Source organism: Hyaena hyaena, unplaced genomic scaffold (assembly GCF_003009895.1).
Source record: "Hyaena hyaena isolate Hyena2069 unplaced genomic scaffold, ASM300989v1 scaffold_25, whole genome shotgun sequence".
Taxonomy (NCBI): Eukaryota; Metazoa; Chordata; class Mammalia; order Carnivora; family Hyaenidae; genus Hyaena; species Hyaena hyaena.
The window spans coordinates 5,637,562-5,652,477 of NW_024080657.1; the positions used below are offsets into that span (position 1 = coordinate 5,637,562).

The 14,916-nt window shown below is 44.8% G+C and overlaps 1 protein-coding gene across 1 annotated transcript in view; it reads right to left on the minus strand.

The window, feature by feature from the left end:
• Nucleotides 1–14,916, minus strand: part of PTPRT (protein tyrosine phosphatase receptor type T) — an 803,437-nt gene that overhangs the window by 158,897 nt on the left and 629,624 nt on the right. The window contains exon 18 of the mRNA XM_039227066.1: nt 5,724–5,859. Coding sequence (XP_039082997.1) covers nt 5,724–5,859 — 136 coding nt within the window. The remainder of the gene's footprint in view (nt 1–5,723; nt 5,860–14,916) is intronic.

Here is a 14,916-nt window from a genome sequence, read left to right on the forward strand (position 1 = left end):
ACAGGGTGTGACCAAGAGAAGGTAAAGATGTGGGTTTAGTGCACTTGTGGGGATGAGCACCAGGTGTTAAATGGAAACCAACTCGACATCAAACTATTTGTAAAAAAAAAAAAAAAAAAAAAAGATGCCGGTTTAGAACTAGCAAGGTATGCAATCCCATCAGTTTGCCTGAGGGAAGGAGAGGGAGTGCCCATCATTTATATGGGGATGTAGGATTGTAAGCAAGTTAGTGGGTAGGTGATTATTTGGGCTTTTCAAGAGAGGGGTTTTCAAGAGAGATGTCCAAGAGCAGCTGATACAGGGCAAAAAAGGCTAAAGCAGAAGATCCTGCCCTTCTGGGTCATTTCCACCCTGAGGCCAGCAAAACAACAACCACCTTGTGGCTAAATCCACACCTGAAGACTTGTGTACATGGCATGGTGGCTGCATGCAGGGGTGTCACTATATCTTTCTGGGGCTGGGGGCTTGTGGGAAGACTCAAGTGAGAGGCAGTAGTTGAGAGTCCTACCTGGAAGAATATGTGGCTGAGGGTTAGAGAGGGACAGGAAACCTGTAGGTAAAGACAAACAGCTGACATTTGATTCAGGGAAATGGATGTATTACAGCAGAGAGTAGGAGAAAATGATCTCTGACCCTGGGTTGCCTGCTTCCTATTCCAGGACTCATTTACTTTCCACCAGTCTCCATGGACTAACAGAATAAAAGTAACAGCATTCAGTTAACTTTCTAGAGTCACAGAGCCTGGTTTGGATTTCCTCTCTACCTAAGATCTTGGGCAACTTACAAACCTTTACAAACTTCAGTTTCCTCTTCTCAAACAAGCAAAGGCATACCAATGTCCTATCCTATTATGATTATTTGTAGTATTAAAATCAGAATATGGTGACAGTTTAGATGGAAAGTAAATTAGGTTAGATGATGTGTACTGATTGCAGCACTGCTCTTAGCATATTAGCATAGGAGCTGCCTAGGTACAGGTGATGGTCATGTGTGAGATGAATGTCTGTTGATACTGTGCATTATGACCTCCTAGGCAGTTAGAGGAAATAAAGGCTGTCAAAAGACCATGAGCTTATTTGATTTTCAGAACAACCAACCCCATGGCATTAGCCATATCTCACAGTTGAGAAAGGAAAGGCTGAACTTTGTTGCTTCTCCAAGGCTAACAGCACATAAATGGGACCCAGTTCTTCTGCCTCCCAGTCTACAATAAGATGTCTGTTCTCATGAGACTGGGAGCTCCTGGGGCAGACCCAAGTCACAGAGAATCAGAGTACACCAAAAGACAGACATTTATCTCAAAGTAGACTCTCATATCTCAAACTCAAGACGCTCCAAGTTACTATTTGGACAGACATGGTTGGGAGAAAATTGAGGCTGGACCAGAAAAAGCTAGGCAGGGGGAGGAAGAGGGGGGACGGAAGTGGCTAGAACCATGTGTGGGGGCTGACTGCAAAAAGGTCTACTAAAAGTTACTCAGTTTCCATTTGAAAAGCAAAAAGGGAATGAAAGGTTAATAGAGGATCCAGATAAGGCTTGGGGTACAAACCTAGCAAAGAATCCTGCTTGCCCTGGCTCCAGTGTTTCCCCATGCAAAAGTAAATGGCTATGCCTTAAGCCTTGGAGGACCATGCTCAGACTTCAGGAAGTATGTCCAGAGGAATAAACTGGGGCTATGGGAAGCTTGCGGGCATGCACCCATATGTGTGCATGTCCCCCCGAACAAACATTGAAATGTAGAACTTCCTATCTGTGTGTGGCTAATAAACATCTTCAAACATCAAGGTTAAGGCACTCAGGCTTGAGCTTTACACTTTAATTTTCATTGAAGGCTCCCAGAGCCTTAAGGTAGTAAGACAAGGGACCACAGGGGTGGCCTAGCAAACCTTTGGCTGCACATTTCTTTGGGAGAGGATGTCCAGCAATTCTAAAGGGAGGAGACCAGGGAAGAAGATGACCAGGACTGTAGTAATGAGTCTCTCTCTATTTTAAAACTCAACAGGATGGTCTTGAAAAGGAGGTATGTTCTATTACATAGTTGTACATTCTGAGGTCCAGATGTGATCAAGGGAACCAGGAGTAAAGGATGGAGCCATTATCCAGCCAATATCCAATATCCTGGTAATTAACTGTATCAGGGAGGGGCTCTAGGCTCCCTTCTTATAATGCTCATGTAATCCTTTATATCTCCATGAATCCTTGATTCTGTATCGACCTGCATTCAAAGAAATCCTCTCCAAAGAGCCAAAGGTACTACAAAAAATACTTCAACTTGTATATTTTGCAAACTATAAGGGAATCCTATTCGAATCATCCTCCAACAGGGGCTCCTGGGTGGCTCAATCGGTTAAGTGTCCAACTTCACCTAAGGTCCTGATCTTGTGGTCCGTAAATTTGAGCCCTGCATCAGGCCCTGTGCTGACAGACAGCTCAGAGCCTGGAGACTACTTTGGATTCTCTCTCTCTCTTTCTCTCACTCTCTCTCTCTTTCAAAAGTAAATAAACATTAAAAAAAATTGAATCCCCCCCCCCAATTTCAGATCCCTTTCTGCAACCTTAAATTTCTCAATATCCCCTCTATCCACTGCGAAACAACCAAGCAACAACAGAACATCCCTCAGGCTATGTCCCCACTCCTCTATCCACCTCCCTAATCTTATGAACGTAAATTAATTTAGTTGCTTTCATTAGGTCTTTCCCTTGATCCTCTATCTCTAGCCCATTCTCAGTTAGCTTTCTATTTCAGTATCACAAAAGAAAACACCTAACAGCAAGAAAAAGACTCTTTGGGAAAGGTCTTTATCACAAGAAAACCCTATAAGGCCAGTGATGACGAGCTCTACAGGTACAAGCTAGGGACATCTCATGTGTACTGAAACCTTCTGGCTGCAGCTTTGGTGAAGTTTTTGAGCCAGCTGAATCCCTTAGTAGAAGAGAAAACAGGAAGTCACCACTCCCATGTCTGTAGAGGTTAGGAAGAAGACCCAGCTCAACTCAGTGGAGGGGATATAGCAGACATTTGACTTCTGAGAGTTCTTGCATCCAGGAACGAACTCTACGTCACACTGGGACACTGAAGAGATGCTGACACCAGGATCCTGAGTTGTGATGATCTGCCTATTATTTGGGGGTTTCTTTTCCTTTAATATCTCTTCCTTTTAGGTAGCTGTAATGTCCCAGCATTCTGGCCAGCAGTAAGTTAGTTACAGACTCAATTGAACAATGAAGTTTTCCCCATACTTCTATATGGGGCTGGAGTCAGAAGACCTAAGGGAGCTAACCTTTGGGGGCATCTCTAGACATCAGGAGGCACTGTGGTTTAGTGGAAAGAGTGCAGAACTATCTTTATGTTCTCTTTTTCTCCTCTCCTTTCCTTGCTCCACACCTATCTATAAATTATCACTATCAAGTAGGTCAGCAAAAGGTCTTCTTTTCTCCAAAAGATACTGTATATGCAAACACTGATCAGCCTCCACTGCCCCCCCCCCCCCCCCCCCCCCCCCCCCCCCCCCCCCCCCCCCCCCCCCCCCCCCCCCCCCCGCACTGCCACAACATCTGAGTTTTGCTTCTCGGAAACAAATGGTGGTCATGTGATGCTTGTTGGTTGGGTCTAATGGACAGTTTTGATAGAGGTGAGAGACAATGAAGATATGCAGTAGAGGTTAAAGCCACACAAAGGATTTTCTTTATATTTGTTCCCACCCTGGAAACAGAAAGCCCTTTCCTCCCTCCTGAAAAGTCACACATTGCAGAAATAGCTGTGGAGAAGGAAGTGAAATTTCTTCACAATCTCACAGATGATGGTGACGTGGGTTAAGCCAGGCTTTAGAAAGAGCAAAATTGGAAGAGCTTATCTGACTTACAAATCAGTGGCAAAGAATGGGAACACTTCAGGTCTATCAAAGAGGAATGAGAATCTATTAAAGTGGTTACTTTTTCCAGGTAGACAATTCCCAACTCACCTCTGCCTCTAATGCGACTGTGACTCTAAGAAACATGTCAGCAATCTTACATGTGCCTACTGCCCCCAGAGAAACCAGGCTTCATGTTTTACTTCATCTAATAGCTGACTTGTCACTGAGACCTGCAATATGGTCATAAGGATGATGACGATATGACAATGCAATGCTGTCCTCAGTGCTTCGGAGGCTCTTGCTCCGCAATATTAATGTAATACTGACCCTTCCCCCTTTCCAACTAGAAAATCAGTAGATGGATAAGAACCTTAACTTTCCGTCATTCTGCTGAGGGCTGGAGAAAAGGAGTGGTTCTGTTAGACAAAAATGTCAAAAAAAGGACAAGGTCCTACCAGTAAGATACCCTGGCCAGAGGGAGGACTGGCTGATTCAGAACAGAAGTCATGAAAGACACAGGGATATTCTGGTGCCAAAATGGCTAAGAGAAGGCTGACTGCCATGTCCAGTGGGAACCTCAGAATTTCTGACTCACTGATGACTGAAAAGGTGGATTAAAAAGAAACTTTTCGCATTTATATTCATGAGACTCCTTAGATAGAAGCTGGACTTTGTCTTTAGGGCATTCTGTCCCTTTATTTTCTGGTAGGACATACCAGAAATTTCTGTTTGGACAGAAATTTCATGAGTACTTTTCCTTGGTCCTTGTTACTGATAGAAGCAAGTCCCTGGTCCTTGTTACTGGGTTTGCTCTTACCTCTGTGACTAACCAGACACCAGAGCTTCAGGCTGAGGTGTTAACTGGCTTGTTTCATGATGAGAAAGTATATTTAGTTGGGGGCAGGGCACACTGAAGCACATAATGTTGTAATGTAGATAAAGGTTCTGTTTGCTCTGGAAGAGAAGGTGGAAACCAAGGTTGGGACCATGATGTTGAAACTGAGAAGACATGGGGGTGGGTGGTAGACATGGAAACACTGCGGTAGTCCAGGGGCTGAGGAGAGGTGGCCCTGTGACTCCCACTTTGGAGGAATAACAGTGCATCCTGGGACGGTGACACTGATATTCATCAGCTTTCCTAGATGAATGGCTCCTTTCCCTCTTTGCAATTCCCCTGCATTAGCCTCAAGCCTTGTGAATGTCTGATAAACAGAGACGTCAGTGTGTGGAATCCTGGGGATAAGGAGGAGCCTGTACCCCAGCTTTCATGAGCCATGCAACACGTGATAACTGTGTTAGTGAACCAGAGATGCCCAGGAAGACATCCTGTTGAGAGAGAACAAGTAGCAAAAGTCCTGCAACAATCCAGCTGGGAAGACATCAGGACATGAAGTAGGAAAGGATATTCCCTTGGGGCTATCACACCGTGGGAGGCTTTATCTCTGCCATGCATGGCGGACCAAAGGAAATCAGAGTGAGGGAAGGCAAAAAGAGTAAAGCATTACTTTCCTGCATCTGTATTTCCGGGGGTCCCCAGTAACCTTGATGATACACGATCAATTACAACACAGCAGCTAATTCTGAGAAGATTCATGACATGGAATCTCATGGCACACCAGGGTGGCCTAGCCATAGGGATCAATGGCTCCATAAGAAACTGGCCATCTCAGGGCCACTTGCCAAGCAGGCAGCACACACCTTTCAGATGCCAACACAATAAGTCACAATTAGCTCAAGTATATCAGGGCTTGAACACTCACAGAAGAAGGTGCCTGCTCACAAGTGATTAGCAGAGCAAAGACCTAGCCACAGGGCAGCACTGGGACAGCTGGGGTCAGCAGAGTCTGCAGGGCAGCACCAGACACTCACCTCCTTTTGATGGTGAGCATGACACCCAGGAGAATGATGATGAACATGAGGAGGCCGGCGATGACACCAGCCATCTTCACGGTGTTGTCTACCTGCTTCTCTGGCTCCACGGTGTTAGAATTTTGAGTGGAGGCACCTTCAAGGGGAAAGAAGAAGAAAGATATGGAAAAGGCTCACACATACGACAACAATTATAATGACAGCAGGTTCCATTTACTGAGCGCTATGTGCCAGACACTGTGCTGAGAGCATGACACACGTTGTCCCTTTTAATCTTTTTGAGGATTAATCCTTTGTGATATTGTATTAGACTGTCCCCTTTTTTTGAGGTGCAGAGAAATGAAGTGAGTGAGTGTCCCAAGGATGCACAACTGCTGCACTGGGGTATCCCTATTGTCCAGTGAGGTCAAGTGGAGGGTTTCATCCCTCACGCTGATTTGTCCCTCAGATCAAACCATGGATCTATATACAGTTCATGGAATTATACTAAACCCAACTTTATTCCTTCTGGTAAATGGTGAAAACAACAGCTTTGTATTAAGGCAACATGATTAAAATCACTGGAATTTTAAAGGTAAAAGCATAACGTTCTTGTTTTGTGCGTTCTACGAAACAAATGGTGTGGCAGAAATTTAGTGCATTAAAAGTAATTTCCTGGGGTTCAGAAAACACTCCTATGTAACTAACTCCATTTCTGGAATTTAACGCCAATGTTATGTGCTCTGCCAGGTACAAACTCTCTGATTCGGTTGCAGGCAGCCGAAAAATACCTAAGCCTGGGCTCTTCAGGCAATGTACCAAGGATCAGAGGCCACTTCTCATTCCAGACACTTCTGGAGAGTGGCCCAGGGGTTACCAGTACCCTGAGTGAATTCTTTCCTGAGGCCGTTCATATTCCCCAGGACCATGTTTGTGTGCAGAGGTTTAAACCCAAAAACTCCTCTTCCTGGCGCATCCTCACTTCCCAGTTTCTGCCACCTCAGCACCAGCTCATCCCTCATCACCGACTGCCTCTCCTCTGGTTGCCTGTACCCCTGGGAGAGCGCCTCTCTCTCCACTAAATCCTAACTCCCTATAACACTTCGCACATACCTCAATATGCTGATATTATTAACTATTTGTTTCTCCATCTGTCTCCTCCAATGGTCTGCCAGCACCTTGGGGGTGAGATTATGCCTCCTTTATCTTTGTTTCCTCATGGTAGCACCGAACCTGCCTCGTATTAGGTGTTCTCATAATGTCTGCAGTTGTTCAACGTTTAGCTGAAGGGATGACACTGCTGCCCACACACATTTGTTCTCATGGAACCAAATTGAATTTCTCCTTTTTCTACCACGTGTTCACAGAACCCAGCTGAAGTGAAGAAAAGCTAAAGCCCATTAGCTACGATTCTGATTCCCCAAGCCCACTGATGTTTAAGAACAGCCCTTCAGCACAAGAATGCATCCCCTCTTCTTGTTTAAGAGTGTCGAGCATTTCCTCTAACAGAGCACATTCCCCAAACTCTCTTGTAACTGGGACAAGCTGGATTCACTTAGCCAAGTCTCCCCAGTGGGAATGGCAAGTCTTCAATAACAGGGAATATGGCTCTCAGCTCTCTAATACCAGTGTCTCACACCGGCTAGCCTCCTTCTATCGGCTCACATGTGATTACTGAAGGATATAAAGATGTTCGTTTGCTTCATTTATTCGCCACTGAGCACCCATGTACTGTGTGCCAAACGATGCTGTCTGTGGGATGAGAGATCCTTCTCTTGGATGGAATTATGGATGAGAGATCATATTCAGTTCTCTTCATCAGCTAAAGGCAAGACCAGATCATCAAATCCCAGGGCTGCCTGAGCAAGCTGTGCCTATCTACAGCTCAGAGGGTTCATGGGAGAGGAAGCTAACCATCTCCTTCGCAGGGCTGGTCTCATATTCCAGAATGTGGGCTGGTTCTGAGGAACCATACATAGCCCCCATTTCCTAGTTTGGAGTAACGATTTCTGAGATAGGGGTAGTCCACTGTGTACCAAACATAAAGGAAGCTGAACACCTCAGATGACAATTTCCTCAATTGTGTTAGAGTCTTTTTGTTTGCATTTGAAGGAAGGAAGCTGTCTTGGGAGCATCCATTGGCATAGATGAATTTTATTTAGTGCCTGCTGTGCGATCCTATTCGAGAGACTAGGGGTACAAAGGCAAAGGGGCCCTGGAGAGGATCTTATTACCCTAGGAACAGTTACTGGCTTGACTTAAAGAGATTCACACTTCATTCCTTCAGTAAATGATCACAAGCACTCACTATATGCCAGGCATTCAGTGATACAGTGGTGAGTGACACAGGCACAGTCCCTGCCCTCGAAGAGCCTACTGTGAGTGATGGGTGGGGCTCAGGAGACAGAATTAATGAACTGAGAATCAATAATAGTAAGCATGCAAATCTGTTAACGATGAGAAAAGAGAGGCACAAGGCACTTGGAAAGCACACAACAGGGAAGTGAATCTTAAGTGGGGGAGACATGGCCGGTGGGCGGAGGAGCAAGTGAGAGCAGCGGAAGGAACAGCACTGGCTGAGGCTGTGCAATGGGGAAAGGATACTGGTGTACTTGAGAAATGAAAGCAATAGAGTATAATAAGGGCGAGAAAGCAAGGAGAGCATAATGAGAGGGAAGCTTAAGAGGCAGCAGGGGCCCATCCACCCAAGGCATCAGAGGCCACAATGAGAACTTTTCTTCTTTACCCCAAAAAATGCAGGGAGCCATTTAAGTGTTGTTCATGCAGCAATAATATGGTCTGATTTACTTTTCCAACTGATCATTCCAGCTTCAGTGTAGAGCCAAAGTGGCTTGGAGAGAAGAATTTTGAAACCATTCCAGGCAGGCATCCAGGTGGGAGATGATAGTTGTGTGGACTTAGGAGATGATGGTAGCAATAAAAAGAGATAATTACCCCAGAAGCATATAAATAAAGCCTGCTGCTGGGATGGATACAGAGACTGAGGGAGAAAGAACTGTCAGGGATTGACCATCACTATTTGGTTTTCATAACAAGGCGGGTGATGGTTCTGTTCATGAATTCAAGAAACGATGGACAAAGTATAGCTGTAGACAGAGAGAATGGGCAAGTTTGGGGCAGTCTGAGCTAGAGATTTACTCTAGAAAAGGAGACAGTTAAAAGTGTAGGTCTGGAGCTCTGGAAAGAAGTCTGAGCTGGAGGTAAAAATGTGTGATTTATGCATACAGATAGATGGATTGTGCAGCTCGAGGTTGATGGAGACACCCAGGGAAAGAATAAAGGGTGAAAGGAGAAGCAGGCTTAGAGAGAGAGTAGAGTCTACAGCGCTTAGTGAGTGGGTAGACAAAGATATGCCTGTGTAGGAGGCAGAGGAGGAGTGGATGGATGGTTAATAAAACAGCCCAGGAGAGTAGAGTGCCCTAGAGCCAAGAGAAGAGTGTTTCAAGAAGGAAGGAATAATCAGCGGTGTCAAAAACTGCTTCTAGGAGAGAATCAAGCTCTGTCCAAAGGAAGCTAAAGGTGTTTAGATATGTGTTAGAAACCTTTTCCCAAATACGTTCCAAGATGCCCCTAGACTGAAATGGTGACCATGAAGCAACAGTGGAGCATACTTTATCCAGGGAATCTCTCTGAAAAGGCCAGAGCCCACTGATTTAGACAGATTCAGTGAGTTCAGCCAACAGGCATCAGGGCTGAAATCACAAACTCTATACAGGGACGTGATGAGGAGGAGTTACTCTTGGCTAGCCCAATGAGACTTGGGTACAGGGATGGGAGCATGCCCTGGGACACAGCCAACCCAATGCCCACTTTAGTGCCCTTTAAAGGGCATCTGCTTTAGCCACTGTGGAATTGTGCCTCTGTTCAAAGACTAAGCATGCCTACAGCATTTAAAGGTGGGTGGTACAGTTATAGAGGAAATGGCTCTGGGACTGAAGACCAGAGAGCATTCCGGTGCAGCTTTTCCATCTGAGAGGAAGAAAAGGGGAACAGAGACAGAGCACAGGCTAGCCCTGCACCTGGTACAGAGTCTCCATGAGACCTTGATCTAAGTTCTCAATGGAGCAGATGAGACCTTATGATAGGATTTATGGAGAAGCACATAAGGGTTGGCTTATGGCCCTAGCAATGTGATAGGCTGTCTCAGGCAGGCCCCGAGCTCATCATCAAACAGAAGCTCAATTACTACTACCTAAAAAATAAAATCAGTTTAAGGGGCACTTGGCTGGCTCAGTTGGTTAAGCGTCTGACTCATGATTTTGGCTCAGGTCATGATCTCACACTTTTGTGAGATCAAGCTGTGCATTGGGCTTTGTGCAGACAGCATGGAGCCTGCTTGGGATTCTCTCTCTCTCTCTCTCTCTCTCTCCCTCCCTCCCTCCCTCCGTCTTTGCCCCTCCCTTGTGCTCTCGCTCATGCTCTCTCTGTCTCTAAATAAATAAGTAAGTAAGTTAATAAAATGTTAGCTTAAAAGTACTGATCTACTACTGGGTGCCAAGGAATATGCCCAATATTTTTCATATATAAAGTCACTGAAACTTCTCAAAACTCAGAAGGTACTGGTTTTGTTTTCCCTTTTATATAGATTAAAAAACTTCACAGAAGGATTATATGACTTGTCCAAGGCCATATAACTAGTGAGTTTCAGAGCTGGGACTCTGTGTACAGGGCTCACCCCCTTATCACCATAATGAACTGTCCTTGATAGAGGTATAGTTAAGGACATGCCAGACTGGGTCCATGAAGAAGTTTGGCCATCTGACTCACCAGCCAGAAATCCAAGGGAACTTTTCAGAGGAAGAACTGGAAGTAACATGGTAGCCGGTTACTTTTACTCTAATCCACCCTTTTCATGAGCGTCAAACTTTGTACTGTAATAGTCCCCCAGTCCCTTAAAAGCCCTGTTTCTGGCCCTGGGTACTTTCTGTCTACTAAGCAGGGATGAGCCTGAAACTGAGAGAAGGGGGGTGGAACTTGGATGTATCCTCTTCATCTCTTCCATCCATGGTGAGCCAGCCTGAGAAGAGTTCACGTAAATCAGAACCGGCAGCTATGCACCAGGTGATAAATTTATCCAACTGGAGTAGCTTCAAGGCTCTATCTTAGTCCCTTGTGTGATGTAGTCATCAAAAACAATCTTGTGAACTCAGCCTACACTGACAGGAGACTACTGTCTCTACATGAGGCTGCCATGTATACCCCAGCCAGCTGGGCCCTCCGGAAGCACTGAGCACTCCCAAAGGCTGAACTGGTCCTCTCAAAGCTGTTGCTGCCGCCCCCTGCCCTCTGTCCATGAAACCTCTGATGTCTTAGAATCCAGATTCCTCCCACCTCCAACTCAGAGTTCATTCACATTGAGCTTTCAGTGTATTACCTGCTCACGGCTGCATATGGAAACCTGGTGCCCAAGGAATAGCTCTTGGCCTCTTGAAGTCTTCCCCTCTCCCTATTTTCCCCATACATAAGAGTCCAGTCACCATATTCCATCTCCCTACCACCTACTCCCATGCTACCGAATAACCATCTCAGTTTATATTCCCCACGGATTCCTGATATCCACCAACGGCAATTAGCTTTGCTTAACAATGGACTAGTCAGAAGACTCTGGTGAGGCTTATCTAGTTGTTGAATCTACCCCTGGAGAGGGGGCTCCAGGGTAAAGACAGGTTAAGAGCCTTGCCACTCAAAGTGTGGTCCAAAGGTCAGATGTATCAGCATCACTTGGGAGCTTATTGCAAATGCAGAATCTCAGGCCCCATCTCAGGTTTAATGAATCAGCAGCTGCATTTTTAACAAGGTCTTCAGGGGATTCAGGTGCACATTAAAATCAGAGATCACTGACTTCGGAGGAATGGCAGTTAGAATCAGGACTTTATGGCATAGAGAGTGGAAGATTCAAATGAGACTTAGTTCTTGCTTTCAAAAAGTTGAAAAGCCATTGTGGATGATGGAATAGATTGGTCCCTTTAATTTTAAAAACTGGAGCTAATAGCAATGGGTGGAGTGATGGGGGTAAATTAGGGGCCAACACAAAGAAAAGTTTTTATGTGGAATCACAATCCAGCTGAGGCTCAAGCCTGTGTTGCAGCATTATAATGTAGAGAGGAGCATGACAGCAGTCATGGTTCCCCAGTCCTATTCCAGATTGGCCCTCCCTTGTAACTGCCTACTTTGTCTCCATCTGTTCTCACCTCCTGGGCTTCTGGGATGCTTAGCCAAGCCTTCAACACTTCACTGTCCTGGGACACTGACCTTTCTTCTTTCCTTAGTGACCCTGTTTCCCACCTCAACTCAGCATCCCTGGATTCCAGTGATACCCACATCCTGGGTGAGAGACATTCTCTCTGTCGTCTTTAGAGACATGAGACTCCCATGGGGTCAACCCCCAAGTCCCCAAGTTACCCACAAAGGCAGGAGAATGTGTCACCAACAATGAAAGACACTGTTTGGTAACTTGGTATTCTCCCATCATGCAGAGAGACTACACGACCTCTCATAACCATTTTGAGATTGAGATTCTATGGTTTTATGAGAGGAGTCAAAAGCAATGGGTTTCAGGTCAGAAATACATGAGTTTGCATCCAGATTCCATTCCTAAATCGTTGTGTGACCTCGACCAAAGCTGTTAACCACCATGTGATTTGATATCCTCATTTGTAAAATAGGGAGTAAATGCCAAGCTCACAGGGATTTTCAAAAAATCAAATGTAATAACAGAGGTAAAAATGTTTGACAGACTCTGAGGAGCTGCTCACACATGTGGCATAATGATGGCATGACCTTGGAAGTTGTTCCAGGGTTGGTAGGCAGGGGTTTCTATGTCTTTCAACTGTGGGTACACTGTGGGTGCTGGGGTGATACTTCCTTGCAACCTGCTGCCTGAGTTCATCTAATCCTTAGGATGAAGGGAGGCAGAGACCCCCAGAGTGATTCACTTAACTCTTCTCCTATAGGCAAGGCCTGTATTGGGCTTACTTCTGGATGACTTAATGGCAGCAATAACAACATGTGGCAACAAGGGATTAATGATTCATTCTCAAAGTGCTCTCCCTGGCTACAGGCTCAATTCTATAGCTTTAATTCAGAGAATTTCCCTGTAAAGATATGGAGCAAAAATAGAAGTCTCAGATAAAGAACATCTAATTGTAACTGATAAAACCAAGTAAATCCCAGTGGATGCATAACCCATGCTGGTGATCATTGCTGATGGTAAAGAAAGGAAGCTGGCTCTTGGGAACACAATTCCTAATAGCTGCAGTCTTTAAAATACACAGTCAACTCCTAACTATCCAAGGGCATATTATCCCCAAATCTTACTATACTGGCTACTTAATGACTTCTCTTGTTGGAGAGTTTCTGTCTTTACTCTGGCTTTGCACGCATCTGGCACCCAGGAGAGAAAACCTTTCAAACTCTGACTCTGAGCTGTTACCTCTATGCCAGTGAAGGTTTTAAGGATTGCAGACATCTCTGATCATGAGGGGTTTGCCAAGAGGAGGCAACAGGGAAAAGGTGAGAAATCTGGGCAACTTTCTGGCTCTTCTAAAGTCAGGTATGCACCATAGCCCTTCTTGATTTTGCTGGAAGCGAAGTCTCAGAATGGTAGGCTATTTTTAAGATGGAATTTAAGTCCAAGATAGGAAAAAAGTTGGTAGGAAAGCATCTGGATACTTCATTAGATTCAAGCCTCCAGACTTTACAAATTGCATCCCAAGGCATTGAGAGCATTTGTAATTGTGATCATGAACTACTTTGGCAGTCTTTGAGGATTGAAATTGTAGCAAACAGGAGGGGTGCGAGAAGCCTGGGGAGAAACAAATGCTGTTGTTGACTTTTTTTTAAATGGGAAAATGTGGATTCCAGATATTTCACAAGAGTAAAGTGTGATGTTGATACAGGAATAAAACATATAGACTGGATGATTAAATCAGATTTTTTCCCTTACCATTTACTAAAGGAAGGAATAATCACTAGAAATCAGCATAGGCTCTGCATCCATCAGTATCCAACCAGGAAAAGGGAAACGACTCCAAACATTTAAAATGGAGCACATTTACTAGAGAATTGATGCACAGGGATCAGGAGAAGATGGTGAGGCAACCAAGACAGTAGCAACACCAGGAGTCATATCCAGGCTAGGCTTGAGAGACAAAAGGAGATAGTGGTATCATCAGAGCCCAGAGGTCAGGGTCACCCAAAAGAAGCTGGAACTCTGGAAGACCTCCAGGAGAAGTGGAGTCATGGAGGGCACATGGTCACCGCCAAAGAAGGAGCCTGAAGCCAAGAGGGAGAAGCTTTCTCCTTCCTCTTACTGTATAATTAATGTCTCCTTATTGGTCAAACCCAGATATCAGTTGACATTCCGCCCAGGAAACACAGCCTACAGGGGTCACCTGTACATTCCAGGCAGCAAGGGAAGAGCAAAGGAGGGATGTGAGGCCAAACAGGCCAAGGGTTGCCATGGGCTTCCTATGAACAAGTGATGATGTTCACCCCATTGCTACTTTTGAGAGGTGTCTGGGCTTATAAATCCAGGAGGAATGCCCAGGACCGTGTATTAATTTCAGCAAAGTTAAGGCCAAGTTAGAGAAATTGGGGCTGGCTTTCAGGACAGCTGGGTGTTAAACTAGGTTGTTCGGCAGGTATTGCTTACTGGTATTTTGATCTAGAATCTTATCTTGATTAACCAGATTAGACATCTTTGTATACATGCCTGTCCCTGCTGAGTGTGCTACCTGCTGTATCACACAGCTCCATTTTATACCTGCTTTTCTTGAAATTATCTCCCTTCATGCCCTCTCACCAACATATCATATTCTAATATTGAAGGGATTGATGAACATGTCATGTGAATCTTGTTATATGGGTCAAATTATACAAAATTTGCTCAAATGATCTTTAAACTTGACCTTTTTAACTTAAGTTCATTCATCCTTTTCACTTGCCTTGTATATCAACTACCATCTCTAAGCCCTTAACATATTGAGTTCAGTTTTATTATTAATCTCTGGGATTTACCTATAATTCCTTTCTTGATATTTAGCCACCACAGCATCCCATATAATTATACAGGGAGACAAGCCTAGCTCAAGTTTAAGTGACTGTTGTCTACTTTATTCCTAATATTCTTTCTCTGGTCTCAAGATGACTAATTTTTAAAAATTTCTGACTACCTCCCCCACACCTGGGAACA